A 27,764-nucleotide genomic window follows, 5' to 3' on the forward strand; every position below is an offset into this window, starting at 1 on the left:
GGATTTATGGATATTTTGATATAAATAGATAGAGGTAAATATAAACCTTGATTTTGGCTCTTTATGGGCTGTGGTGTCTCAATCTCAGTGCAGGGTCAGTAGGGAAATATTTCTCTTCTTCCCATCTCCATCATCCCCATCCCTGGATTCTCTCCTCTTCCATCAGGAATTCTTCTTCCCATTATTTCATTCCTCAACAGTGCAGAGCCTGGTTACACAACTTTGCTTTTCTCCAATGTGAGGAAGGAACTGAATCAACTGGGAAAAAAAAAAAAAAAAAAGGAATGTAATGGAGGTCCTGGAAAATGGGTGATGATGGCTGAACCTGGGGGGATTAGGGTGGGAAAACCTCCCTGGGAATGTGGAAGCCTCGTAATTAATAATTCCCATTATCCCAGGGGGATCCAAGCTGGCCTTGGGCACTGCCAGGGATCCAGGGGCAGCCCCAGCAAATCTGGGAATTGCAGCCCAGGCAGGAATTCCTTCCCAAGATCCCAGCCCAATCTCCCCTTTCCCAGTGGGAGCCATTCCCTGGGTCCTGTCCCTCCAGGCCTTGTCCCCAATTCCAGCTCTCCTGGAGCCCCTGCAGGGACTCTGAGCATTCCCTGCAATTTTCCCCTTCTCCAGGGGAACATTCCCAGCTCTCCCAGAGCAGAGGGAAGATTCTCCACTCTTCCTCACCCTTCTCTGGACTCTCTCCAGCAGCTCCGTGTCCTCCCCGTGTTGGGGCCACCAGACCTGGGCACGGAGTTCCAGGTGGGATCTCAGGAGAGCAGGACAATCCCATCCTGGTGGGAATTTCCCAGCACTTTGGAGGAATTTTAGTGGCTCCTAAAAACCCCAACTCCCTTTTGCTGGGATCGTGCTCTTGGAAGGGAATTCCAGGGGAAATCTCCAGGCTCTGTTGTGATGGGATGTGCTGAACCAGAACTTTCCGTGCTCCCAGAGCCTTCCCTGATTAATATGGAAAACAGGATGGCTTCCTCCATCCCAGGGATTACAAAAATTAAGCAACAGGGCTGAGGAAAAGCCTGGAGGGGAGAGAGAGCAGAGTGATAACAGAGGAGAGGAGAGGAAGAATAACAAAATCCCAAAAAAACAGTAGGGAGGGAAGAGGATTCAAGAGGCAGAGGGAGCTGGGATGGAGAAGGGCTGGATTGTTGAAGATGCACAGTGGATTTGCTGGGCATCTTTTTCAATCTCTTTTTCCAAATTTTTCCAATATTTTTCATTGTTCTTTTCAATATTTTAACTTTTTTCCCCCAATATTTTTGATATTTTTCAATATTTTTTCAATGCTTTTCAATATTTTACATTATTTAATTTTTTTTCAATTTTGGGGGTTTTTTTTTTGTTTTTCCAATCTTTTTCAATATTTCTTTCCATATTTTTCAATATTTTTGCAAATATTTTAAAATATCTGAAGTGGGAAATGTTGCTGTCCTGGGAATGATATCCATAGGGAGTCTGGACTCATTCCTTTCCTTTTCCTTTTCCTTTTCCTTTTCCTTTTCCTTTTCCTTTTCCTTTTCCTTTTCCTTTTCCTTTTCCTTCCCTTCCCTTCCCATTTGGATTTTAGGGAAAGCATTGACCCTTTCAGGTATTAAACCAAATTTAAAATACCCATTTTCCTGAGGAATTAACCCCTAAAGGAAGGAGCTGGACAGTGCCTTCTCCACCACATCCACGTTTCATCTCAAAATCATGGAATCCCGAGGTTTGGGGAGAACCCTCCAAGGCCACCAAATCCAAATTTGGGACTTTGAGGAGTCGGGATGGGAATCAGAGCTTCCCAAAGGAAGCAGAAACACATGGAGCTTTCCCTGCCCGAATTCCAGGTTAATTTGAACAAGGCCCTTCCCATCTGTGCACAAAGGGCTCGGCTGCCCAAAATTCAATTGTAAACTCCCAGCTCAGGCCTTGGGGGGCAGAGGAACGAGAGCCTGGCAGGGAGCAGGGAAGGTTCCTTCCCTCCAGCTCCCACCAAAACCAGAGGATGGCTCAGTCCTTGTCCTTATCCATAATTCCAGCCTCCCTCAGATTTCCCGGTGATTTCTTCCTGAGGAATTAGGGATTTTGCCTTTTTTTTCCCTGCTGATTGCAAGGAAGTTATTCCTGAAAAAAAAAAAAAAATTAAAAATGGGATTCATCCAGTTTCTGATCCTAGATCTTAATTGCTGCTAATTACTGCAATAAATCTGTCTCAGTGGCTGAGACTGCAGCTGTGGCAACAAGTCCAGGTGGAATCCTGAACGAGCTGGATTCAAATTCCTTAAACCTGCAGGGATCTGTGTGGGAAAGGACTGGGAGCAGCCCTGGGAGAGGGATTGGGGATGGTGTGGATGAGGCTGGAATGAAAACCCTGGGCTGATCCCACAGGAAAAGGTGGGAATTGTGTCCCTGTGCTCTGCTCAGGTGAGACCCCACCTGCAGAGCTGCCCCAGGCCTGGATCCCAAATTCAGGAGGTCCCGGAGCTGCTCCAGGATTGTGGAGCCCCTCTGCTCTGGGAGAGCTGGGAATGTTCCCCTGGAGAAGGGAAAATTGCAGGGAATGCTCAGAGTCCCTGCAGGGGCTCCAGGAGAGCTGGAATTGGGGACAAGGCCTGGAGGGACAGGACCCAGGGAATGGCTCCCACTGGGAAAGGGGAGATTGGGCTGGGATCTTGGGAAGGAATTCCTGCCTGGGCTGCAATTCCCAGATTTGCTGGGGCTGCCCCTGGATCCCTGGCAGTGCCCAAGGCCAGCTTGGATCCCCCTGGGACAGTTGAGGTGCCCCTGAACATGGATGGGGTGACTCTGGATTTGGGATTTAGGTTCCTCCCCACCCAACCCATTCCATGATTCCATATAATATAATATAACATAACATATAATACATAATAAGTTTATAAGATAATAAACCCCATAAACAACATTATCCAGTATTATGTATAACCACGTAAAGCTCTATATAATTTTCATATATAACACAACCCAACCAATCTAATTTAATCCTATATCCATCCAAAATCCTTTCCAAAGGAAATGGAGACCCCCATCCCACACGGCCTGGCAGCTTTGCCCCTGCTTTTCCCTCTCAGCTCCACCCAGCACTTCTGCAGTTCACTGCACTCCCCCCAGGGCTGGAGGGTTCTTAAATTACTCCCAGTTCCAAGTTTCCCAATGGAAATTGGAGAGGAGGGGAAGTCCAGTGACCCATGGGAGGGGGATCCAGCAGTTCCCCAGATAGGACCAGGATCAGATGGGATAAGCTTGGCTCATCCCTGGCTCAGGGATCGATCACGAGATGTGAATTTAGATAATTTAATTCGGTGCTCACTGAGCACTTCGTTATCTCAGGGCTTGGTGGCTTTTAGGAGCCCCAGGATGACTCTGGAAATCACTTAAGCCTTAGTTCCCGTGGGGTCTAATTAATTTATTTTGTAATGAACCTGCTGATTTTCAGCATCTCCGAGATCAGATCTGGGTTTTTGTTTGCTCGTCTTTATTCCTTGGGTTTTATTTCCTCTTCTTTTTGTATTTCCTGGGCTTTATTTGCTCCTCTTTATTTCCTGGAGCATTTCAGGGCTCAGCTCCATCCCTGGGTCTGAGAGGTTTCCTGAGGTTCCAGGGAGGTGAATCCAGGTGGGAATCACGCTCTGCTCCTGGAGAACCAGGGACAGAACGAGCACAAACGGCCTCAGCTTGAACTGGGGAGGTTTAGCTTGGAATTAGGGAAATTTCTACCTGGAAAAGGTGGCCAAGCACCATGGAAGTGATGGAATGTCCATTCCTGGAGTGGAGGTGGCACCTGGGGACAGTGATGGTCATGGTTGGACTCCATGGTCTGAAGGATCTTTTCCAACCCAAACAATTCCACCTTTCCATGATTTTAAAGCACCTTTGCTTTTCTCTCTTGCCCATCCCATCTTTTCCCTGCTGCTCTCAGAGCAAGCAGAGGATTAAAAACCTTTTGGATTCCCACTTCCCACTGACATTTCCTCCACAAGGATTTTCCCTTCTCCTTTGCATCTTTCCCAAACTCACCATTCCCAAACTCAGCCTTACAATGAATTCTTTAAACATTCTTGATTTCCTGCCTTTCCTGGAGGCTTTTTTTTTCACCCAGTCCAGGTCTGGGTTGGGATTTGGGTGGGCAGAGGAGCTGTGGATGCCTCGTTGGAATGCAGGGAAGTGCAGGAGGTCACGGAGCCACAGCCTAAATAAGTGATGGGATGTCATGAAAAATTCCTCTTGGAGCACAAGGAGAGTTCAGCACCTGCCAGGAGCTTGCTTGGCTTTTATTTATTTTTAATTTTCCCTCTCTTTTTGTATTCCCTCTGTATTTTATTCATGTCTCTGTCTGGGCAGGCTCAGTTGGGGCCGTGCAGAAAACAGGGATTTTCTTAAGGAAAAAAAGAGGATCAGACACAGAGAGGAGAGGCACAAAGCTGGAAAAAAAAGCAGGAGAAAGCAGGAATGAGAAATGAGGATGGGAGAGAGCCTCGTTAGCAGCAAGGAGGGATGAGCAGCAGGATAAAACCAGGAATTTCTCCACTCCATGCAGTTTTCAGGGATGCAGGAAGCTCCGTGCATCCAACTTATCCTGGGATCGGATCTTTGGGATGTCCCAGCTGGATCTGGGGGAGGTGGGAAGTGGATCCCGTCCTCCAGCAGAGCTCCAGGATCCCCAAAGCTCCCAGGCTCACCCAGGGCTGGGAGCAGCCCTGCCCAGTGGGAATCGTGGGATCCCTGGAGCTGGAAATGGAACCAGTGGAGCCTCTGGGATCGTGGAATTCCATCCCACGTGAACCAGGGCATGGGAGGGGGGCTGGGATAGAGGCAGCCAGGCAGAGTCTGCCTTGTGGGATAAGAAGCCTCTCTCCTTTGCTTTCCCGATGTGCTCAGATCCCACTCCTTCCCTGTGCTGAATTTATGGATATCCAGGTGTTGTATCCATGTATCCTCTGACAGAGATCCCTGCATCCCATGGCTTTGATGGATCCTTTCCTTTCCTTTCCTTTCCTTTCCTTTCCTTTCCTTTCCTTTCCTTTCCTTTCCTTTCCTTTCCTTTCCTTCTCCTTTCTTTCCTTTCCTTTCCTTTCCTTTCCTTTCCTTTCCTTTCCTTTCCTTTCCTTTCCTTTTCCTTTCCTTTCCTTTCCTTTCCTTTCCTTTCCTTTCCTTTCCTTTCCTTTCCTTTCCTTTCCTTTCCTTTCCTTTCCTTTCCTTTCCTTTCTTTCCTTTTCCTTTCTTTCCTTTCCTTTCCTTTCCTTTCCTTTCCTTTTTCCTTTCTTTCCATCCAGAGGTTATAAGGACACCAAAATCACCCCCCAAAAATTCCTCTTCCCTGGCCAGTGACCCTTGGAATTGGGGTTGGCATCTCTGATTTCCCTGGAGAAGGATTTGATGAGGATTTGACATCCTAAAAACACGGAGAGAGTGGCTTGGAATGGCAGCTGGAAAACCAGTGCCAGGCTCATGGCTCCTCCATGATTTTTTCCACGGATTTTGTCATTCCCTCATCCCAGCTCCTTTCTCCGGGAGCAGCTTCTGGCTGTAGCTTTAATCTTGCTTTTTTTTTTTTTTTTCCTTTTATTATTATTATTTCCTGAAATAATTCCTTTTTTTTTTTTTTTTTTTTTTCCTTTTTGTGACTAACAATGACCTCAGCTGTTTGTTTAAGGAGTTCATAACCCCCTCAGAAATGTTCCGACAACCCCAAGGAAATTTCCAAGGAACCCTTGGGTTGGGAACCTCTGGCATGGGCCGGGGCTTCTGCTTTATGTTCCTATCAAACAATAACGAAATTAAAAGGGAAGGAGAAAATAAACACGTTTTGGGGTAAATAAAGACCAATTTATTTGTCTCCAACACCGCTGTTGGAGCTCAGGGAAGGGCCAGCAGATGGCTTGGCCCGGCCACTGCTCCTTCCTGCCAGGAAAACGCGCTGGGAAGAGGGGAAAGAGGCGAGGGAGCCACGAGGGAAACACGGCCTCGGTTTGGGTGGGAAATGCCCTGAAAAGGGGGGTTTGGCTCAGCCTTAGGCTGGGCTTAAAGTTGAGCTGGGCTCAGTTTAGGTTGAATTCAGCGAGGTCGCGTGAGTTGGACAAATCGTGGAGGGGTTTGGAGAGTTTTGGGGGATGGAGGAGCTGGGGGCTCCGTCAGACCTGGGAGCAGGAGTTCGGTGCCCAAATCCCAGTGACAGATCCCTGATTCCAGTGCCCAAATCCCAGTGACAGATCCCTGATTCCAGTGCCTAAATCCCGGTGACAGATCCCTGATTCCAGTGCCTAAATCCCAGTGACAGATCCCTGATTCCAGTGCCCAAATCCCAGTGACAGATCCCTGATTCCAGTGCCCAAATCCCGGTGACAGATCCCTGATTCCAGTGCCCAAATCCCGGTGGCAGATCCCTGATTCCAGTGCCCAAATCCCAGTGACAGATCCCTGATTCCAGTGCCCAAATCCCAGTGACAGATCCCTGATTCCAGTGCCCAAATCCCAGTGACAGATCCCTGATTCCAGAGCCCAAATCCCAGTGACAGATCCCTGATTCCAGTGCCCAAATCCCAGTGACAGATCCCTGATTCCAGTGCCCAAATCCCAGTGACAGATCCCTGATTCCAGTGCCCAAATCCCAGTGACAGATCCCTGATTCCAGTGCCCAAATCCCGGTGGCAGATCCCTGATTCCAGTGCCCAAACCCCAGTGAGAGATCCCTGATTTGGTGCCCAAATCCCAGTGGCAAATCCCAAAGTCCGAATAGCAGTGACAGATGAGCATTCCATGGATGAGTTTGGATCTGATTTGGCAAATCCTCCTCCTCTGAAATTCCATCTGTATTAAATTTATTTGGATTTTTTCATTACTATTGTTTTTGTTTCTTGTCTTCTTTTTTTCCCTTTTTTCTTCTTTCTCTTTCTTAATTTGAAATTTATTTTCCCTGTATTCCCTTTCCTTTCCCCCTCTTTCCTTCTTTTCCCCCCTTTGTTTCTCTTTTTTTCATTTTCTTGTTGTCTTTTTCTTTTTTGGGTTTTTCATTTTTCATTTTTGTTTTTGCTTCTTTTTTTCCTTGTTCCTTTTTTCTTTCTTTTCTCTTGTCTCTTTTCTCTCTACTTTCTTTTCCCTTCTTTTTACTATCTTCTCTTTCTCTTTCTCTCTCTCTCTCTTTCTTTCTTTCTTTCTTTCTTTCTTTCTTTCTTTCTTTCTTTCTTTCTTTCTCTTTCCTTCTTTCTTTCCTTCTTTCCTTCTTTTCCCCCTTTTCCCTTATTTTAATTTTTCCTCCCTTTCCCCTATCCCACATTTACTCCAACCTCCCCAGAGCAATTCCCTCTCATTTCAAATTCCCCAAAATTCTGGAAAACACCTTCCTTGGAGATGCTGCTGATCTTTGGAGGAGCTTCAAATTTAGGGAACACCTGTGGAACCTTTCCATAACCAGGACAGCAATTTTGGGATCCAATCCCATTTTTTTGCCACCCCTCCCACCCCAAACCCATTAAAATCCTAAAAGCCCATTTTTAACCCCAAAAGGGACTTTTTGTTGTCCCCCCATCACCACCCTGGTGCCGAATTCCCCCAATCCCAGGACTCCACCCTCCCTTTTCCCCTGGGGAATCGCTTTGGGATGGGGACACAACTCCTCGTGCCCATCCTAAACCATCATTTCCCGGGATTTCTGCCCTGGAAATGGGAATTCTGCTGCTGCTGGGCCGCTCCTCTCCCTCCTCCTGCTCCAGCTCTTGGCACCCAAAGTTCCCTTTGTTTGTACCTTTCCAGGGCTGTGACAATGAGCACGGGGCCGTCCAGGGGTTACTGTGACACTCCGAGGAAAAAGCCTTGGCTTTTGTTTCCCAGAGGGTTCTTGGGTTGCTTTTATCTCCCAACAAATATCCATAAATCCTGCCGGGGCTCCCCGTGCCCGGGGCCGTCTGGCGGATGCAGCCACGGGATCAAATCCTGCCTCAGCTCCTGCTCAGCATCATTTTAATCCCAGGAATGTGTGTCCTGCAGGATTCGGGGCTTGTAATTAATTAGGAGCCAGGCTTGGGTCATCCAGGGTTTGTTTTTTGGTTGTTTTTTTTTTTTTTTTTTTGCGGGTTGCCAAAAGCGTGGCACGTTCTGACTCCACGCTTTTGTTCCCTGCAAATTCCAAGTGCCCGAGATGGTTTGGATCCACCAAAAAGGGAACAGGTTCAGATAAATTCGGGGCTTTCTCCACAGGAGGAGGTTTGTGGAGGGGGGAAAAAGGCTGGCCATGCTCCCAGGCAGAGCTGGAGTGAGTGGGAATGTTAAATCCTCCTCTTTCACCATGGAATCATGGAATGGGTTGGGTGGGAAAGGACCTTCAAGAACTTGGTTCCACCCCATTCCTCAACTTCCCCATCCCAGCGTGCTCCAAGCCCTGTCCAGCCTGGCCTGGCACACTTCCACTTTGGGAAACCTTTTCCAGGAGCTGGGAAGGGGCTGGAGAATTCCTGAGGGAGCTGGGAAGGGAATGGAGAATTCCTGAGGGAGCTGGGAAGGGGCTGGAGAATTCCTGAGGGAGCTGGGAAGGGAATGGAGAATTCCTGAGGGAGCTGGGAAGGGGCTCAGCCTGGAGAAAAGGAGGCTCAGGGGGGCCCTTGTGGCTCTGCACAACTCCCTGACAGGAGGGGACAGCCAGGGGGGATTTGGGATCTGGGAACAGGGACAGGAGGAGAGGGAACGGCCTCAGGAGAGACTCAGGGTGGAAATTTGGGAATTTCTCCCTGGAAAGGGTGCTCAGGGATTGGGATTGCCCAGGGAGGTTTGGAGTGCCCATCCCTGCGGGATTTCAAAGCCCTGTGGATGTGACACTTGAGGACAGGGGTCAGTGGTGGCCTCATCACCCACCTTTCCCAAATCCCCATCTCCTGGTGTGTCCCTGAGACCATCCAAGACGCACTCACCTCTTCCAAGGATTGATTTTATATTTCAGTTTATATTTGTCCCCCTGTGCCACCCTTCCCAGGGGTCGCTCTGGTGGCTCCTCCTTCACCCTGAGCACCCCAAGGACCTTCAGGCCACCTCCAACAGGCCCTGCTGCCTCAACCCCTTGCCCCTCATGAACAACCAAGAAGTCTTTAATTAGCAAAACCACATTTCTGGAAGCAGAAAAGGGTCAGGGAGCTGCTGGACCACCCGCGGGTTCCTGCATCCCGCAGGTGTTTGACTCTTTGGAGCAAGGAGACCCAATCCTTTTGTTTCCAATAAAAAAAAAACCCCACGGAGAAGCAGTTCCAGGGCTGGGGCTGCCTCCTGCAAAGCCGGGCCGGGGCTCTGCCGTGCGCTTTGTGTTTACAGTGGAGCTTAAAGAAATAAGCATCGGTTACATAGGGGGGGAAAAATGAGAACGCTCTCAAATTGGACCCCAGGGCAAGGCTGGCCGAGAACAATGGATCTGCTAAACAAAAACCTCCGAGGGGGAAAGGAGGAAGTTATCAGGAAAAGCAGGGATGTATTAGCTTAGTTACTTCGAGAAAAAAAAAAAAAAAAAAAAAAAAAAAGAAGAAGAGGGAGGCATTCCAAGCACTTGAACTTGAGCGGATCCATTTCGCCGCCCAGACGTTCTCCCCTGGCGCGGCCGAGTGACCCCGGCCGGCGTCGGCGAGCGTGGAGATCTCCCGTTCCCTGTTCCCTCCGTGGCAGCTGGGACAGCAGCAGGAGGAGGAGGAGAAGGAGGAGGAGGAGGAGGAGGAGGAGGAGGAGGAGGAGGCTGCCTCCCGTCACGCGTCCGTCCTGGAAAAGAGACGGGAGGAACGGCTGGGATGCGGCGCTCGGTGGGAAGAGGGCAGCCAGAGTTTAGGAGGCCACGGCCCTCGGACGGTTTCCTGCTGGGCGAAAGGACCCACGGGCTCCTGGAGCGCCGTGTCCCGCTGCATTCCTGCTTTTTCCTGAGTTTTTTTGTTTTTGTTTTTGTTTTTTTTTTTTTTGTGGGTGGGAAGCCCTCCATGGGTCATCCCATGATTGCTCCCGTGGGATTTGCCACGGGTTCCGTACACAGGGAAAGGCACAGGAGCTGCTTCATCTCCTGCCCATTCCCAGCTTTTCCATTTCCAACCCACTGGTGAGCGATTCCCAGCGCCTTCCATCGGTCCCCGGCCCGAGGAGGGCGGGAGGAAGCGCCGCTAATCCTCATTAAATGTATAAATTTATGGCCCCGTGGTGCTGCAATGTTTAATCAGGGCTCCGTGACTGTGCCGTGCTCCGGGTACAAGTTCAGTGCAAGGTGAATCTTGGCTGAGATAATCTGGAAGTTCAGCCGGAGGTGAAGGCAGCGGCGGCTCCTCACAGCCCGCCCGGGGTGAGCAAGAGGTCACCTCCTCTCTTTTTTTTTTTTTTTTTAGCCCCTTTTTTAACGTGTAAACACATGAAAAAAAAAAAAAAAATGCAAGATCGCAGAGGATTTGGCATCAGCTGAGCGGTGACAGGAAAGAGAAGCGTGGGGAGCTTGGCCCCGTGGGGCTCAGCCGGTGATTTTGGGGGATATCAGGAGAAGTTTGGTTCGAATATCGCAAAGCTCACGGGGTTTTGGCACCGAGGGAAGGAGGAATCCTCAGGATTTGCTGCTCTCCCATCCCCGCTCCCCGCTGCTGGTGGGATCCCTCAAAGGGAAAATGCCCTCGCTGGGAGGGTCTGGGTGTCCCAGCCCGGTGCTGGTGGCACTGGCTGGGCTCTGTCTGTCCCAAAAGTGTCACCTGCTCCCTGCAGGTGCCCGGCTTTGCTGCTCACGGGCAGCACTGACCCCTCCCAGCCCCAAAGCTGCTGCATCCATGAGTTGGGAATTCTCCCTCCTGGAAAAGTGGCATTAAAGTGATTTTTTTTCCCCTTTTTTGGGATGATTTTTTTTCCCCGATTGGAAGTGTTTCCTCTAGGTTTATTTGGACAATTCCTGATTTCTCCACTCTGAACCCCCTTTCCTGTTTTGGGGGGGTTTTGTGCTTTTTTTGTGCTCATGGTCGCTCTTCCCTGACTAAAGGATCCTGTGCTAGCTGAAATATTGGGATTTTTCCACATTATTTCCTAATTTTTTCCTTTGGAGCCACTGATTTGGACAGTGTGGGCCAGGCAGGGAAACCCAGAAGGCCGTGAGCACCTGGAATGCAGCAGTGGAAAAGGAATTCCCAATTAATGGGATACCTGAGCACGGAGCCATCAACTCCCAACCACGGAGCTTTTCCAAAATCCACCTTCTCCTCCTCAAAACACCTTCAAAACAACCTCCGAGGATAATTATCTGCACCCCAAACATCACATCCCGAATTTCTCCAAGGATAATTATCTACACCCCAAACATCACATCCCGAATTTCTCCAGGGATAATTATCTACACCCCAAACATCACATCCCGAATTTCTCCAGGGATAATTATCTACACCCCAAACATCACATCCCGAATTTCTCCAGGGATAATTATCTACACCCCAAACATCATATCTCTAATTTCTCCGAGGATAATTATCTGCACCCCAAACATCACATCCCGAATTTCTCCAGGGATAATTATCTGCACCCCAAACATCACATCCCGAATTTCTCCCCTCTGGATGCTGATCCCGGAGGGTTTATCCGGCTCCATCCTTGGGGGGTTCAGCTCCACCAGAACCCGATCCGGGGGGATGCTGCTCCAGGAGCCATCTCTGCCTGGGGAATGAATTCCCCCTTTTGTGGCGTTTCAATGGAAAAGCCAGGCGTTATTCAATAGTGGAATTCCCTGAGGAACGCTCTTCCGAGGCGCTTTCATTCCTCCTGGCTCCCGCCCAGTATTGTCCCCTCCGGAGGGTCGGGAGGGTGGGAATCCACGCCCAGCCTTCCCTGCAAACTCCTGAACCTGCCCGGAGAACGGGATGAGTCCAAGGGATTATTTTTAGGAGTGCAAATTGGCCGCTAAACCCAAGAGCTCCGCTTGTTTCTGTTCCCCCGGCCGTTCACAAAATCCCCCCTGTCCGGCTGTTATCGCTGAAATCCCGGGGGATTTGCACCAAATCATTTTCAGGCCTTGCTCTTTTTTATTTTCCAAGGGCTGTGCCGTGGGTGAGAGAAACTTGGGATTTCCCTAGAATTTAGCAGAGCTTTCCCTGCGGGCAGAGATCCAGTGGGTGACTAAAGCCAGGCCTAGAGCGCAGCTTTGGGGGGACTTTCCAGGGCTGTCACCCCACACGTGGTGCTGATCCTCAGCCTCTCCACTGGACAGCCCTTTCCAGGAAGGAATTGTCCCAATATCCAACCTGGTGCAGCTTGTGGTCGTTCCCTCTCCTCCTGTTCCCAAATCCCAGATCCCAAATCCCCCCGGCTGTCCCCTCCTGTCAGGGAGTTGTGCAGAGCCACAAGGTCCCCCCTGAGCCTCCTTTTCTCCAGGCTGAGCCCCTTCCCAGCTCCCCCAGGAATTCTCCAGCCCCTTCCCAGCTCCCTCAGGAATTCTCCATCTCCTTTCCCATTTCCCTCAGGAATTCTCCAGCCCCTTCCCAGCTCCCCCAGGAATTCTCCAGCCCCTTCCCAGCTCCCTCAGGAATTCTCCATCTCCTTTCCCATCTCCCTCAGGAATTCTCCATCTCCTTTCCCAGCTCCCTCAGGAATTCTCCATCTCCTTTCCCATCTCCCTCAGGAATTCTCCATCTCCTTTCTCAGCTCCCTCGGCCACTCCTCGTGCTCAGAAACACAAATTTTCTGAGGTAAAATCCTGGAAAGTTTTTAATGAGACCCGTGGAAGAAATTCCTTCGGGAAGAGGAGAAAAGTCAACCCCGTGTAATTCCAGCTTGGCTTCAAAGCAGGTGGGAAGCCAGAGGTGGAAAGCCAGAGGTTTTCCTCCTAATAAATGATGAATGTTTGCAGCTGGAAAACCAGGGGATCTCTCAGTGCAAAAAGGCTTTGTGGAGCCCTTTCCCTGGAAATCTGGGCTATCAGGAATACAAGAACTATAAACAGGCAATAATGTGAAGCTGAAAATAATCCAGACTGGACAGATTTGGGTTTTGTTGGTCTCAAACCTCTCTCAGTTACAAACTGTCCTGGCTGTCATAAATCCTTCCACATTCCTCTCCTGTTTTGCTTTGGTTTGTTATTTTTTTTTTCCAGGAACTATTTGAATTTTACAGATTTAAAGAGGAAAAAAAAAATTAAATTACTGCTTTTAACTAGCAAGATCAACCCAGTTAAATGTGAGGTGAGGGGCTTGGAATTGGTTCTCCTCTCTCCAGGAGGACATCCCTGGGTGGGAGGTCCCAGGAGAGCTGGAGAAGTCACTTGGGGCTGTTGTAGAGGTCCAAGCAGGACTCTTGGATCTGTAGCAATTCCCAGAAATCCAGGTAATTAGGGGAGCACCTAAATTGAGATTTTCCTTCCCTGTGCTCCTTGTGTGGATCCCTTTCCTCATCCATCCCCAATTCCCTGCGGGTGCTTCTCCAACCCCTCACCCAATTCCCAGAGCAAATCCTCCTTTCCAGTGAAACCAGTGACAAACTCTCTGCTCCTGTTTTCACTTAGGCCACGATTTCCCCTCCGTGCCTTTCACAATTCAACAACAAACATCATGTTCCAATTCCCGGTGCCTTTTCTTTTTGGGAACACTATTGTCCAAACCCCACGTCTTCACAGGGGTTGGAATATTTCTTTCTCTTTCAGTATTCCTTTCCCACGAGGCATAATTGAAACCTCCCCAAAATAAATTATTTGGACTGTGCTTGTCCGTGGCTGCTGCTGCTGCTGGAAGCCCCTTGGGTTTTTGTAATCCCTAACAATTCCCTGCTGGATGGTGGAAGGGGCTGCTCCTCCAGTGGTGGGATGGGTTGTGGACGTGGACAAACTGGGAATTGCCACTGGTTTTCCATAGTTTTATGTCTTTCATGGGAGTCCCCAGCAGGGCTGGGTCTGAGCATTGTTTTCTGATCCCACTGGAGCATCCTGTGGCGTCCTCCAGGTGACACAGCTTCCCTGAGGAGCTGGGGTGTTCAGTCAGGGGGAAGGAGCTTTTTAAAGGGAATTTCTCCCCGGGTTTGGAAGCTCAGGGTGTGATCCTGTACAAATCCCTGCTGGTTTGTGGAAGGTGTTGGGTCAAAGGTTGTTCATTCCAGGTACAAAATTCCCCGGGAGGAGGAGGAACATCAGTCTGTGGTTGTGAGGATAAGGAGGGATAATGGAGCTTTTGAGAGCTGTTTTCACCTTGGATCTGAAAATATTCCCTCCTTCTTCCATGGCAAACCAGGGCAGGCACTCAGGGACGTGACCCAGCTCATGGACATGGGTTCAGGGCAGGAATGCTGCTTCCATCTGGAAGAACACCAATCCCAGCTCAATTCGTGCTTTTCCATGCCCTGGGGACATAAAACTCGTCACAAAAGCTTGGCCATAACCCCTGTGGGGATCTGAGTGTCCCCAAAATCCCACCACAAGGAAGAGCTCGTCCCACCTCCACCCAGCTGGGTGTGCTTGGAGAAACAAGGAATGAATTCCCTAATTTAGGCTTTTGTTGAGGGAAAGGTTGATGGGAAGTCCTTTATGGAATGTTTCCCACCCATCTCATCTGCTGGGCTGGTGCTGGCAGAGGAAAAGTCCTCTCCAGTCCATCGTGGTGGGATCCAGATCCATCCAATCCCACCAAATCCATCTCGGTGCTCCACCGTGTCCCTGGGTGGAAATCTGGTGGTGGATCAGAGGGAAGTTGATTTTCTGGGTTGGAATCACAGAACCACCCTGGTTAGGAGGGACCTCCAGGGCTCACCTGGTCCCACCCGGTGTGGGGAAGGAATGGCCTGTCCTGTGTGTCCCAAAAACCTCCAGCAGTGGGGTCTCCACCACATCCACGGGGAAGTTGTCCCAGTGGAAGATGGGTCTCACTCCAAGGAATTTCTCTCTTGTGTGGAGATCAAACCTTTCCTGTGGCACCTTGGAGCCTTTGCTCCTTGTCTTCTCCACGTGGCTCCTTGTGAGGAGAGATCTCCCCTCCTTCTCCTCCTCCTCTTCCACCCCTAAAGGACTGGATGACTCCTGTCCAACCAAATCCCTTCCCTTCTCCTGGGAAAACCGGTGCATTCCCATGGGAATTTCCTGCAGCTTTTAGTTCAGTTCCCTGTTGGATGCTGGGCCAGATGGGGCAGTCACAGCCCCTGGATCCCTGGCAGTGTCCAAAGCCAGGTTGGACACTGGGGCTTGGAGCAGCCTGGGACAGTGGGATGTGTCCCTGCCCGTGGGGTTGGATCTGGCTGGGCTTTGGGATCCCTTCCATCCCAAACCGTTCCACGATTCCACGACTATGACACGGGGGGGTGCGAGCGTGCAAACACCAGTGGTGGCTTTGATCAGCTTCCAGGAGCTCTGGCAGGGTTTGCAAACCGTGTTTGGAATCGGTTTGGATTCACATTCCAGCAGCTCCTGGCTTGGCCGGGAGGATTCGATCCAGATTCCGCGCTGTCGTCAGACAGAACAAACTGTCCCCGCTCCCCTTCCATCTGGAGGGGGATGTGGAGTCCAACCGTGGCCTGGTTTCCTCCTGCAGGGACCTTCCAGCCATCCTCACCCTGTGCTTGAGGTGAAGGGGCTTAAAAAAAATCTGTCTGCTCGGATCAAAAGGACGTTTTGGAAGAGTTTGAGGTGGTGACGTTGCAAGGGGGGGTGAAAAGGAAGTGGTTTTGAGGTAGAGCTGGTGGTTGGATTTGATGATGTGAAAGGTCTTTTCCAGTTTAAATGATTCTCTGATTCCATGAATCATGGAGGGGGGGAGGGGGGGAAAAGCTCTTCCTAGGGGAGCCTGGGCCAGGGCTGGGAACTGGCTCCCAGTTTAATTCTACGCTTCAATTTGAATACAAGCTCACGTATGTGTATAAAACCAATTTTAGTACTTTTCCGTACCTTTTTTATGGCATTTTATTCAAACCATCCTCCACTTCTCCATTTTTATAAAGCTGTACCTGCACCTCTCCCTGCTCCTGCTCAAGGTGTTCCAGGAATCTGCAGGTCCCCAGCCCCGAGCAATCTGCAACTTCCTGATCTTATCCCACTCCCACATCACCGTGGTGAAAGCTCCTCTTAATTTTTCCCTCATCTTTTTTTTTCCCTTTCTCTCCTCTCCTTTTCCTTTCCCTCCTCTCCTTTCCCTTTCCTTTCTCTCCTTTTCCTTTCCCTCCTCTCCTTTCCCTTTCCCTCCTCTCCTTTCCCTTTCCCTCCTCTTTTTTTCCCTTTCCCTCCTCTCCTTTTCCTTCTCCCCCTCCTCAGTGGATGTGCTGTCAACTTTGATTTATGGCCTTGAAAGGGAGACTCCAGTTTAAAGAATTAATGGTATTTGCATATTTGATTTGGAAACTCCCCCGGCAGCCCCGCGCCGCCGGCTCTTTTCCCTTTTCCCTTTTTTTCCTCTCCCCTCGGCCCGTTCAGATTTAGCAGCAGAGGTGAAAAGTTGAAGCAGTAAAACCAATAAAACCACATTTATGTGACAGATAAATCGTCTGGAGGCTGCTCTCCCTGAGCCTTCGGGTTTCCTCCTGCAGGACCTCTCCCCTCCGGAGCACGACCGGCAGCCGGGGCCAAAGGTGCTGGCCCCAGCCGAACTCGGACCTGCCGAGCCAAAAAAGATGGATGTGGGCAAAGAGTTGGGAAATACACAGCCCATCTGTCACTGTCGGGAGCCACCTGGGGGTGGTCTGGCTCCGTGAGAGCTCCGGGAAGGTCCAGGCTGAGGTGGGAGCCTTGGGAGTCCTGGCATCAGTGAGGTTGGAAAAGCGCTCCAGAGATGGAGTCCAGCTTTTCTTCAGCGCTGCCAAGGCCACCACTGAGCCACGTCCCCAAGTGCCACATCCTTCGAATTCTTCCAGGGGTAGGGACTCCATCAGGTTGGACAGCCCTTTCCAGGAAGGAATTCCTTAATTTCCACCCTGAGTCTCTCCTGAGGCCGTTCCCTCTCCTCCTGTCCCTGTTCCCAGATCCCAAATCCCCCCGGCTGTCCCCTCCTGTCAGGGAGTCGTGCAGAGCCACAAGGGCCCCCCTGAGCCTCCTTTTCTCCAGGCTGAGCCCCTTCCCAGCTCCCTCAGGAATTCTCCATTCCCTTCCCAGCTCCCTCAGGAATTCTCCAGCCCCTTCCCAGCTCCCTCAGGAATTCTCCAGCCACTTCCCAGCTCCGTTCCCTTCCCTGGACACGCTCCAGCCTCTCAGAGTCTCTCTCTTGTTGGGAGAGGCCCAAAACTGCCCCAGGATTTGAGGTTGTGGCCTCACCAGTTCCAGGCACTGCCCTGGTCCTGCTGCCACCCCAGTGCTGGCCCAGCCCAGGTGCCCTTGGCCCTCTTGGCCACCTGGGCTCGTGTAGAGCTGTTGTTGGTGATTCCAAGTCACTGGAATTTCTCAGCCATTCCCTGTGTCCTGTCCCTCCATGCCTTGTCCCCAGTCCCTCTCCAGCTCTCCTGGAGCCCCTTCAGGCCCTGCAAGGGGCTCTGAGCTCTCCCTGGATCCTTCCCTTCTCCAGGGGAACATTCCCAGCTCTCCCAGAGCTCCAGCCCTGGAGCAGCTCCGTGTCCCTCTGAGCTCCTGCACCGCTCCCAAACCTCTGCCAGAACAACTCCCAACATTTTAATTCCATCTTCTCCAAACCCCTTCCTCATCCTCACCTTTTCATTTCCTCCCTTCCTTCACCCCTTCCCTCCTGTCTCTTTATCCCCCCCTCCCCACCAATGGCTACCTGTCCCTTGGACTCTCCAGCCGCGCACTTTTCCGTGGCAAGAACTCGGCTCAGGCTTTGTTTGGGCTTTGCCCGAGGCACGTTCAGCCTCCCGGGGGCCACCAGCAAGAGGCCTTTGGTGCGTTGTGGGGGTTCCCTTTGAGCCTGTACAACCATGCAACTCCTCCCAGCAGCCGCCAAACCCCCGCGGAAGCGTTTTGGCCCTCGGCGCTCGGCCTGAAAAGCTCCTGTGAAATCATATTTAAGGTTGTCTCTCTCGAAGGTGCCCCCTTGGGAAAAAAAAAAAAACAAAACAAAAAACCTCCTGCCAATGATGTTCAGCTCGGGTTTGTAGTTCAACACAAAGGCCCCGCCGGACAAAGCCGAGCGGGACCCGGGCTGGAAAAGCCCTCTTAGGTCCCGGCTAATCCGTCCCCCCCGCCAGCCCGGAGGATTGTTCCCAACAGCTTGTTTTCCTTGCCCTGACCTACATAGTCAAAAAGAATCTTGTTGCACATTTTTGTTTTGTATCTGGAGGTCTCGGAGGAGCTAAATCCCCTTCTTGGCGGGGCAGGATGCGTTGTTAAACAGCGCCGGGGCCTCCAGGAAAACCATGGAGACGAGGGGACAATGAGGCCTCTATGGGCCCGGCCTGGCCGCGGGACGGGCCCGGCCTGCCCCGGCTCCGGCGGTGGGCGCCGGGACGAGCCGAGAGCACGATGAAGACGTCCACGCTCTTGGCAGCCTGTCCCCAAATAGAGTGGTCACAGCGGCGCTCCAAGACGGGGTCTTTGGGAAAAGGCGGGGTGGGGGGAAAGGCAGAGGAGCTCTTAATTAATTAATTAACCCGCTGTGGATGGGGCAGAGGTGAAGGAGGCATGGAGGGAATCCTGGGCAGTGGGCCTGTGGGTGGGTGGAGAGGCCAAGTCCTCGTTGAGGTGAGGAAATCCTCAAGTGAGGAGGACATGGAAGTTCCCGGTTTTTAAGGAAAACAAGGATGGGAATGATGTGGGAAGAGGGCATTGGACTGTGCCTTCATAGGTGGGTGGAAAAGCCAAGTCCTTGGTGAGGTGAGGAGATCCACATTTGGAGAGGACATGACAGTTCCTGGTTTTTAAGAAAAATAAGGATAGGGATGATGTGGGAAGAGGGCACTGGACTGTGCATTCGTGGGTGGGGTGGAGAAGCCAAGTCCTTGTTGAGGTGAGGAAATCCTCATGTGTGGAGAAGATATGGCAGTTCACAGTTTTTAAGGAAAACAAGGATGGGAATGATGTGGGAAGAGGGCACTGGACTGTGCCTTCATGGGTAGGGTGGAAAAGCCGAGTCCTCATTGAGGTGAGGAGATCCATGTGTGGGGAGGGCATGGAAGTGCCAGGTTTTTAAAGAAAACAAGGATGGGAACAGTGTAGGAAGGAGTTTGGACTGTGCCTTCATGGGTAGGGTGGAGAAGCCAAGTCCTCGCTGAGGTGAGGAGATCCATGTGTGGGGAGGGCATGAGAGCACCTGGTTTTTAAGCAAAATAAGGATGGGAATGATGTGGGAAGAGGGAATTTGGGCAGCCTGGGCTGTTGTTTGCTCGTCCCTCACCTGTCTGGGAGGAGCAGGGTCATTTGTGGGCACGAAGGGCTGCAGGTGGGAATTTTGGCAGCCTGGAGCAGGGACGGTCACGGATGGCCGAGTTAATCCCTTTTTCCTTCTCCTGCTGCCAAGGCCTGGTGGTTTCTCTCACCAACGTCTGGAAAGCACCTGGGACTCCCATCTCTCACCCAGAATAACCCCCCTGAGCTCCTCGGGGAGCTCTGGGCACTGGAGACACTTCCAGAGCCCTTGGAGGGTGTTGGGATGGGCCAGGGGTGATGAGAAATCCCTGGGGAATGGTTAAAATGATGCTTTTTGGGGACAGGAGAAGTTTGGGGTGGCTTTGACCCCAAAAATTTCTTCCTGCCGTAGCTGAGAGCGTCAGGGCACTGGGGTTGTTTGTCACCCACGTCCTCGAGGTGTCCAGCCCCCAAATTCCCAAAAAATAGGGATCACAGAGCAGGAATGCTCAATGGCTGAATTAACACAGCCCTCCATTAATTACCATTAAATATTCCTAAATTAATCATGACGTACAACCAAGTTAATGACGAAATGCTAACAGAACGATATTAAACAAAATTTTTAACCTTCACATTCATTTATTTATTTTATTTTTTTTTTTTATGGATAACTCCACCTCTGCCAGCTTCCAGGGGGAAACACCAACTCCCTTTTCCAGCTTTTTCAAACCCCGTTTGTTTTTCCTTTCCAGCTCCTGGATCTGTTCATCCAGTGGGATTGGTCGACCTATTTGGCTGATTATGGACAGCCCACGTGCAAGTACCTTCGTGTGAACCCCACCACAGCCCTGATCCTGCTGGAAAAGTGAGTGTGGCACCCCAGTTATCCCGGGAGAATTCCCACCTCCACCTTTGGCTCCATCCCTGTGAGCAGAAATCTCAGCCCTGGGTGGACACACAGGGAGCTCAGATGGAAAAATCTCATTTTATCCCCTTGCCCCGAATCCCACATTATCCAAATTCAGTGGTTTGGCTGCGGGTCCTTCTTTTTATTGGCTCTTAGGCAGAGTTTTCCTTGTCCTAGCAGAAAATGTTGCTGCAAAGATGAACCTCCAGCTCCAGAATCCTTTCAAACCTGCTGGGCTGCAGGCAGGAGTGGCTGTCCCAAATTTTTCAGCATTTGAGCAATGCCATGAACAGTTTTTGGTTGGGAAGTGGTTGGGCAGTTGGATCACATTGTGATCTGAAAATATTTGATTTTATTCCATTCTATTTCTGTGTTTCTATTTATTTTCAGTTCTACATTTCTGTTTTTATTTATTTCTAGATTTCTAGATTTTATTTTCTGTTTATTTCTATATTTCTCTTTATTTCTATATTTTACTTCCTGTTTATTTCTGTTTCTGTATTTCTATTTCTAGATTTTCTTCTGTTTCTCTACTTTTATTTCTATATTTCCACATTTCTATATTTCCACATTTCTATATTTTCATTCCTATTTATTTCTATATTTTTATTTCTATTTCTTTCTAATTATTCCTATTTTTAATTTCTATGTCTAGATTTTATTTCCTATTTATTTCTGTTTCTGTACTTTTATTTCTATATTTTCATTCCTATTTATTTCTGTCTCTGTACTTTTATTTCTATATTTCTGTATTTCTACATTTCTATATTTCTGCATTTTTATATTTCTATATGTCTATATTTCTACATTTCCACTTTTCTATAGTTCTGTATTTCTGTTTTTCTACATTTCTACATTTCTGTATTTCTATATTTCTGTATTTCTGTCTTTCTACATTTCTATATTTCTACATATTTCTGTATTTCTACATTCCTATATGTTTATATGCCTACATTTCTATATTTCTGTATTTCTACATATTTCTGTATTTTTGCATTTCTACATTCCCATATGTTTATATGTCTACATTTCTATACTTTTGTATTTCTACGTTTATATTTCTACATTTCTATATTTCTGTATTTCTGTCTTTCTACATTTCTACATTTCTACATATTTCTGTATTTCTACATTTCTGTATTGCTATATGTTTATATGCCTACATCTCTATATTTCTGTATTTCTCCATGTTTACATTTCTACATTTCTGTATTTCTACATATTTCTGTATTCCTACATATTTCTGTATTTCTGTCTTTCTACATTTCTGTATTTCTATATGTTTACATTTCTGCATCTCTGCATTTCCCCATTCCCATCCCATTCCCTCCCACTTCCACACTTTGACCTCGCGGGAGCCCCTGGGCTCCCTCAATCCATCCTTTGAGCTCCGTCGTTCAAATGCTCCTCACGGCTCCATCCCAGATCCTGGAGCCGTGCCGGGAACGGCGCCCGGGGGGCTCGGGAATGGCTCCCGGGGGTCTGTGCCAGTGCTGGGCCGGGATTTGCCCGGGAAAAGCGGGATTTGCTGTGCCTGTCACCCCGCCCGGCCTGCCCGTGGTGGGTCTCCCCGATGATCTCCGCTGGTCCAGCTCCAAGCTGCCTTGGGAAGGATCCACTCCTGCTCCCTGCAGACCTCCCAGGTCGTTTTCCAGCTGGTGTGGCAACTGAGAGCGAGCCAAAAAACAGAAAGTGGGAATTTAAGAGTTTTCAGTGCCTGCACGGAGGAGCAGGGCGGGAGGGAATCCTGGTGGAGTCATGGGATGGTTTGGGTGGGAAGGGACCTTAAATCCCATCCCCATCCATGGGCAGGGACACCTCCCATGCCCAACCTGGCCTTGGGCATTCCCAGGGATCCAGGGGCCTTGAGTGCTCTTCTGGAAGTGTGGCCCCAACCCTAAACTCATCACCTCGTCCTCGAGGAGAAAGAGAGACCCCAAATCACCCCAAAGTGCTCCCCATGGTCAATCCATGGCCAATCCAACCAAACCCTGGGAGTCTCCAAGGCTGGCACAGTGGGAGGTGCCCATGGCTGGCGCTGGGTGGGTTTAGAGGCCCCTTCCAACCCGGATTATTCCCTGAATCTCAGATTCTCTGGGGTGTTTGTGAACTTTGGGGTTCCCTGTGTGCCATCGTGGTCCGGGGAAGCTCCAGCTCCTCTCCACCAGGGGAGAAGAACGGATGTCACAGCACCTCGGGACACCCAGGGAGGGACACAGGGACTAAACTGGGTCAGTGGCTGGCTTTAAAGCACTGCCACACCTCGTGGTGTTATTTTCATCCTGGTATTTCCCGGGTTGTGTTATCCCTGGGTTGTTCCCTGGGTCAGGGAGGGATGTGTGAATGGCGGGGGATGGTTGGATTTGGTGACCTTGGAGGGCTTTTCCAGCCGGAATAATTCCGTGATACACAGAGAATTCGTGACCCAGCAGCCGAGATGTGAAAGTGAGAGGTTTGTTCGGAGCTAACAGTAAAATGCTGAAATAGAAAGGGCCACCCAAAATCTGGGAGCTTGGCCATGCAGCATCTGGAAGAGATGGGAAATTGAGGTAGGCAGGGAGCTGGGATCATGGCAGAGGCTGGGAAGGGACAGCAGGAGAGCATCTCCACACTCAGCGGGGTAAAATGCCACCAAATCCCAGCCTGGCTCGTTTAACAAAGCCAGAAAATCATGGAATGGTTTGGGTTGGAAGGAAACTGAAGGATGATCCCATTCCCACCCCATCCATGTTCAGGGACAGCTCAACTGTCCCAGGTGGATCCAACCTGGCCTTGGGCACTGCCAGGGATCCAGGGGCAGCCCCAGCAAATCTGGGAATTGCAGCCCAGGCAGGAATTCCTTCCCAAGATCCCAGCCCAATCTCCCCTTTCCCAGTGGGAGCCATTCCCTGGGTCCTGTCCCTCCAGGCCTTGTCCCCAATTCCAGCTCTCCTGGAGCCCCTGCAGGGACTCTGAGCATTCCCTGGAATTTTCCCTTCTCCAGGGGAACATTCCCAGCTCTCCCAGAGCAGAATCCTGGAATGTTTTGGGTTGGAAAAAACCTTAAATCCCCTCCCATTCCCACCCCATCCATATTCAGAGACACCTCCCGCTATCCCAGGCTGCTCCAAGCCCCAGCGTCCAACTTCCAGTCATCAACAATTCCAGGGATCCATCCCCTCCGAGGGGCTCTCCATCCATCCCCCACCATCTCTCCAGATCTCCTCACATCCCGGCCGGGAATTCGGGGGTGGGCTGGGTGCCGGGCTCAGCCTGTAACCTGTTCTCCCGGCGCTTTATCTGTGTCCCTTATCGGCCCGGTGCGTCTCTGTCTCCCAGGATATCCCGGGTGGAAGTGTGCGCTCGCTCGGGCTCTCACCCTCACCTGCCGGGGCCCCGATTGTGCCGCTCTCAATGGAGCCCGAATCGCTGGAAATGCAAAGTGCCTCCGGAGCGGGGCCCTGCGCAACCCGATCCTCCCAAATGCACTAATTAGAGCTAAAAGAGGAGCTTTTACCCCGCTGCTTTCTTCCCCTCCCGGATTAATTGAGACAAAAGCTCGGCTCTCTCCGAGGTGGTGTTTGTTGACAGGGGTGGGGACAGCGCCGAGCTCGCCTTTCCCTTTCCTTTCACTCCTAATCCTGGGACCGGCTGCTTCCAAACCCTCCTTATCCCAAGGCTCTGCTCGGGGAAATGAAACTGGGGAGCTGCATCCCAAATCCTGCAGGACTTTGTGTCTTGTACCTTAATTAATTAGTAGTATTTAATATCTCAGTGCTTGAACCTTCATGTCGTATCTGGAAATTTCAGCAGCTCCCAGATTTTCCAGATCCACCTCTGTGGCTTTGTTATGGTTATCCCAAAGACAAGGAAAAAAATCTTGTGGATCTGCACAGCTCATCCCAAGTCCTGCAGGAATTTGTGTCCTGTATCTTAATTAATTAATAGTGTTTAATATCTCAGTGCTTGCACCTTCATGTCGTATCTGGGAATTCCAGCAGCTCCCAGATTTTCCAGATCCACCTCTGTGGCTTTGTTATGGTTATCCCAAAGACCTGCTCAGGAAAAAAATCCTGTGGATCTGCACAGCTCATCCCAAATCCTGCAGGATTTTATGTCCTGTAAGCAACTTAATTAATTAATTAATAGTATTTAATAGCTCAATGCTTGCACCTTCATGTGATGTCTGGAAATTTCAGCAGCTCCCAGATTTTCCAGATCCACCTCTGTGGGTTTGTTAATGGTGCTCTCAGTTATCCCAAGGCTCAGGGAAAAAATCTTGTGGATCTGCACAGCCCATCCCAAATCCTGCAGGACTTTGTGTCCTATATCTTAATTAATTAGTAGTATTTAATATCTCAGTGCTTGCCACCTTCACGTGGTGTCTGCAGATCCCAGCAGCTCCCAGATTTTCCAGATCCACCTCTGTGGCTTTTTTAATGGTGGTCCCAGTTTTCCCAAGACTCTGCTCGGGAAAAAACCCCATGGAAAAAAACCCCATCCCAAATCCTGCAGGATGTTTTGTCCTGTATCTTAATTAATTAATAATAGTTAATAGCTCATTTCTTCCACCATCTCTTGGTGTCTGGAGATGCCAGCAGCTCCCATCCTTCCCAGACTTTCCCAGCTCCACCTCTGTGGGTTTGTTGTGGGATCAGGGCTCCAGCTGCAATCCCTTTCCATCCTGATCCGGAGCTTTATCCACCTGGCTCCTTCCCAACCATCCCAAGGCATCCCGAGGTTTTTTTTTTCTTCATGGAATGTGCGCTGCTTCCAGAACATTCCATGGGTCCCAGCAGGTCCCACGGGATGGGAGCTGACCCCAAAGGTACCGGGATGGAAAAGCTCTAAATTCCCAATGTGTGGAAGGGCTTTCCAAAGGTCCAGGTCGACTTCCAGCACCTCTGATGTGCCTCTGGAACCTGGGAGAGCTCCCAGCTCTCCTGGGGAAGGGCTTGGAAAATTCCTGGGAGGATAATTATCCCCAAATCCACGATAGCAGGACCTGAGTGACTCCAAACTCTGCTTCCTGTTGGCACAATCACCAGGTTCTCCTGGAGGAGCAGCTGCCAGCCTGCTCTGGCTAAAAAAAAAAAAAAAAAACAGGGAAAACCAAACAAATCCCGATTTTGATGGCTGGAAGTGCTCCAGGCTGTCCTGTTCTGTTCCATCAGCAGCTCCATCTCTGGGCACTGGTAACCCCAGAAAATTCCCCTTTGGGATAAAGTTGTTATCCTGGATTCCCAATCCAAGCCTGGTGTTTTTGGGAACATTTCAGATTCCCTGTGGCTCTTTCCAGGAGATGGAAGCCTGGAAAACCAGTGGATGCTTGTTTGTGTTCCATGAGTCTGGAAAAGTTTGGGATGTGCTCAGTTGACTCCAGACCCTTGGGATGATCCAGTGCCAGGGATCACCAGCACCATATCCCTGTCACTTCAACGCTTCCTTTAGGTCCCTCAAAGCCAAAAACTGGGATTATGGGATGCATCCAAAGCCCTCAGCCCCTGCCAGATCTGATTAACCCAGAAAACCTTTTACAAATTGGGATAATTCGGAAGAGCCGAGCCCCAGCAGGTTGGATTTTGGGAGGTTGTGCCTTCAGAAGGTTGATCCTGGTGGGATTTTTTTTCCCTTCCCAGCACTCTTGGAGTGTGTCCCGAGCTCTGTTCCCCCCAAAAATATGGATCTGGGAATGCTGGAGTGCATGAACCCCCCCTCCCAGCTTTACATGTGGGGTCTCATCTCACCTCCTGCTCTGCTGGGCTCTGGATTTATGGAGACCTCCTGGAGATGCCATGCTCCTTCCAAACAGCTGCATTCCCTCCTGGAATGGAAATTTATTTCGTCTTACATTTAATATAAATTATATACATTTATATAATTTATATTTTTTTTATTCATTGGAAAAAAAATGGGATAGGGAACGGTGCCCCTGCCCACGGCAGGGGGTTGGAAATGGATGGGATTTAAGGTCTCTTCCAACCCAAACATTCCATGATTCCCTGGAATATTTTTATCAAGTTTAAATTCACAACTCCTGACCTTCCCAGCCTCCCCTAAAGCTGCATCTCGTGTGTGCAAGTTTGACGTGAAAAAGCCTTAATTCTGTGGATTCTGTGCTGGTTTTTAAATTCCCTCCTCAAATTCCATCACTGCCAGAAAAGGTGACATGGGGACGGAGAAATCCCTGTTTGGAAGAAGAAGGGTTTAGGATTTCCTGCATTTGGGAATTAGGGAGAGACCCCAAAGTGGTTTTGATTTGGATTGGAGGGGTTTAAAACCTAAAAAATGCCCCAAAAATTGGTGTAGAGGCTGGAAATTCCATGTCCTCATCTCTGAGCACTGGACATTCCCAATCCCTGTTCCATAACCTGTTTGTGCTCCAAAAACAACGTTTTCACCCAATTCCTGAAAAAATAAGGGGAACTGGGGAGACCCCAAAATGGCATTGACTGAGATTGGAGGGGTTTAAAGTCTGAAAAGTGCCCGAAAAATGCCCCAAAAATTGGTGTAGAGGCTGGAAATTCCATGTCCTCCTCTCAGAGCACTGGACATTCCCAATCCCTGTTCCATAACCTGTCTGTGCTCCGTGCAGGATGCGGGACACCAGCAGGAAAAACAACGTTTTCGCCCAATTCCGGAAAAACGAGCGGGACAAGCAGAAGTTGATCGACACCGTGGCCAAGCAGCTGCGTGGCCTCATCAGCAGCCACCACTCCTGAGGGGCTCGGGATCCCCTTCCCCCAGCCAGGACTTCGGGAATCTCGTTGGGAGAGAAGATTTGTATTTTTTTATTCGCCTGGAACGTTCTCCGCGGAGCCTCCCCCCGACGGAAAAACGCTCCCGGTGGGAACAATCCCGGGAAAAGAGGTGGTGGTGGTGGTGGTGGTGGTGGCAGGAGCCTCCTGGATAAACTCCTATTTTCAGGGGTTTAGGAAGTGATGGGAATTTTTGGAGCCTGGGAGAAGTTCACACCCGGACTGGGGTTGATTTTTCTTGTTTTTTGTTTTGTCGAAGCCAAATTGAAGGGATCATCCTGCTTTCCTTTTGTTAATTTATTCCCTTGGAAAACAGAGAAATCTGGGATGAGCCGTGGGTTTGGGTTCTGTGGGCAGAGGGTCACCCTGAGTGGGTTTGGATTTAGGTAGGAAAAAGGGATTTCCCAGGTTTTTTTTCTCCTCTTTTCCCCCTCCACGGGCTGATTTCCACGTTAGTCTGCAAATCCCTGGAATTGTGACCCTTTCCCACATGTCCCATCCCTGAGCTCCACTCTGGGACCTGCCAGGGGCTGTGGGATCATGGAGAAGGGTTTGGAGCAGCCTCCTTGATCAGATGTGGGAAGGATTTGGGAAAGATCATCTGGGAATGTTTCCTGTGGGCACCACTCCGGGGCTGGACACATCCATGGATGGGGAGAGGGAAGGGATGGATGCTCCATAGGGATGGGGGATCTCACACTGGGATCTCCTGGTTTTCCAGGAGGGGTTTTTCCCATTTTTTTCCACATGCTGGTGTCCCATCTTCCCTTTCCTCCTGATGATTCCATGGGGAAAACTTCCCTGGATCCCCCTGTTTGGAGCTGGACCAGTGGGAATTTCCTGGACATATCCATGGATGGGGAGCTGGGAGGGATGGATGCTCCACAGGAATGGGGATCTCACACTGGTTCAGGAGGGGTTTTTCTCTTTTTTTTTT

At 50.1% G+C, this 27,764-nt stretch overlaps 1 protein-coding gene across 1 annotated transcript in view; it reads left to right on the plus strand.

Moving 5' to 3' along the window:
* The window catches only part of EXOC6B (exocyst complex component 6B), a 264,366-nt gene extending 236,827 nt beyond the window's left edge, over positions 1 to 27,539 (plus strand). Inside the window, exons 21-22 of the mRNA XM_088162886.1 lie at positions 19,936 to 20,048; positions 26,665 to 27,539. Of these exons, the coding sequence (XP_088019012.1) occupies positions 19,936 to 20,048; positions 26,665 to 26,791 (240 nt within the window). The 3' untranslated portion in view covers positions 26,792 to 27,539. The remainder of the gene's footprint in view (positions 1 to 19,935; positions 20,049 to 26,664) is intronic.
* Positions 27,540 to 27,764: the final 225 nt, after the last annotated feature.

This window comes from Sturnus vulgaris, chromosome 4, assembly GCF_052056855.1.
Source record: "Sturnus vulgaris isolate bStuVul1 chromosome 4, bStuVul1.hap1, whole genome shotgun sequence".
Lineage (NCBI taxonomy): Eukaryota > Metazoa > Chordata > Aves > Passeriformes > Sturnidae > Sturnus > Sturnus vulgaris.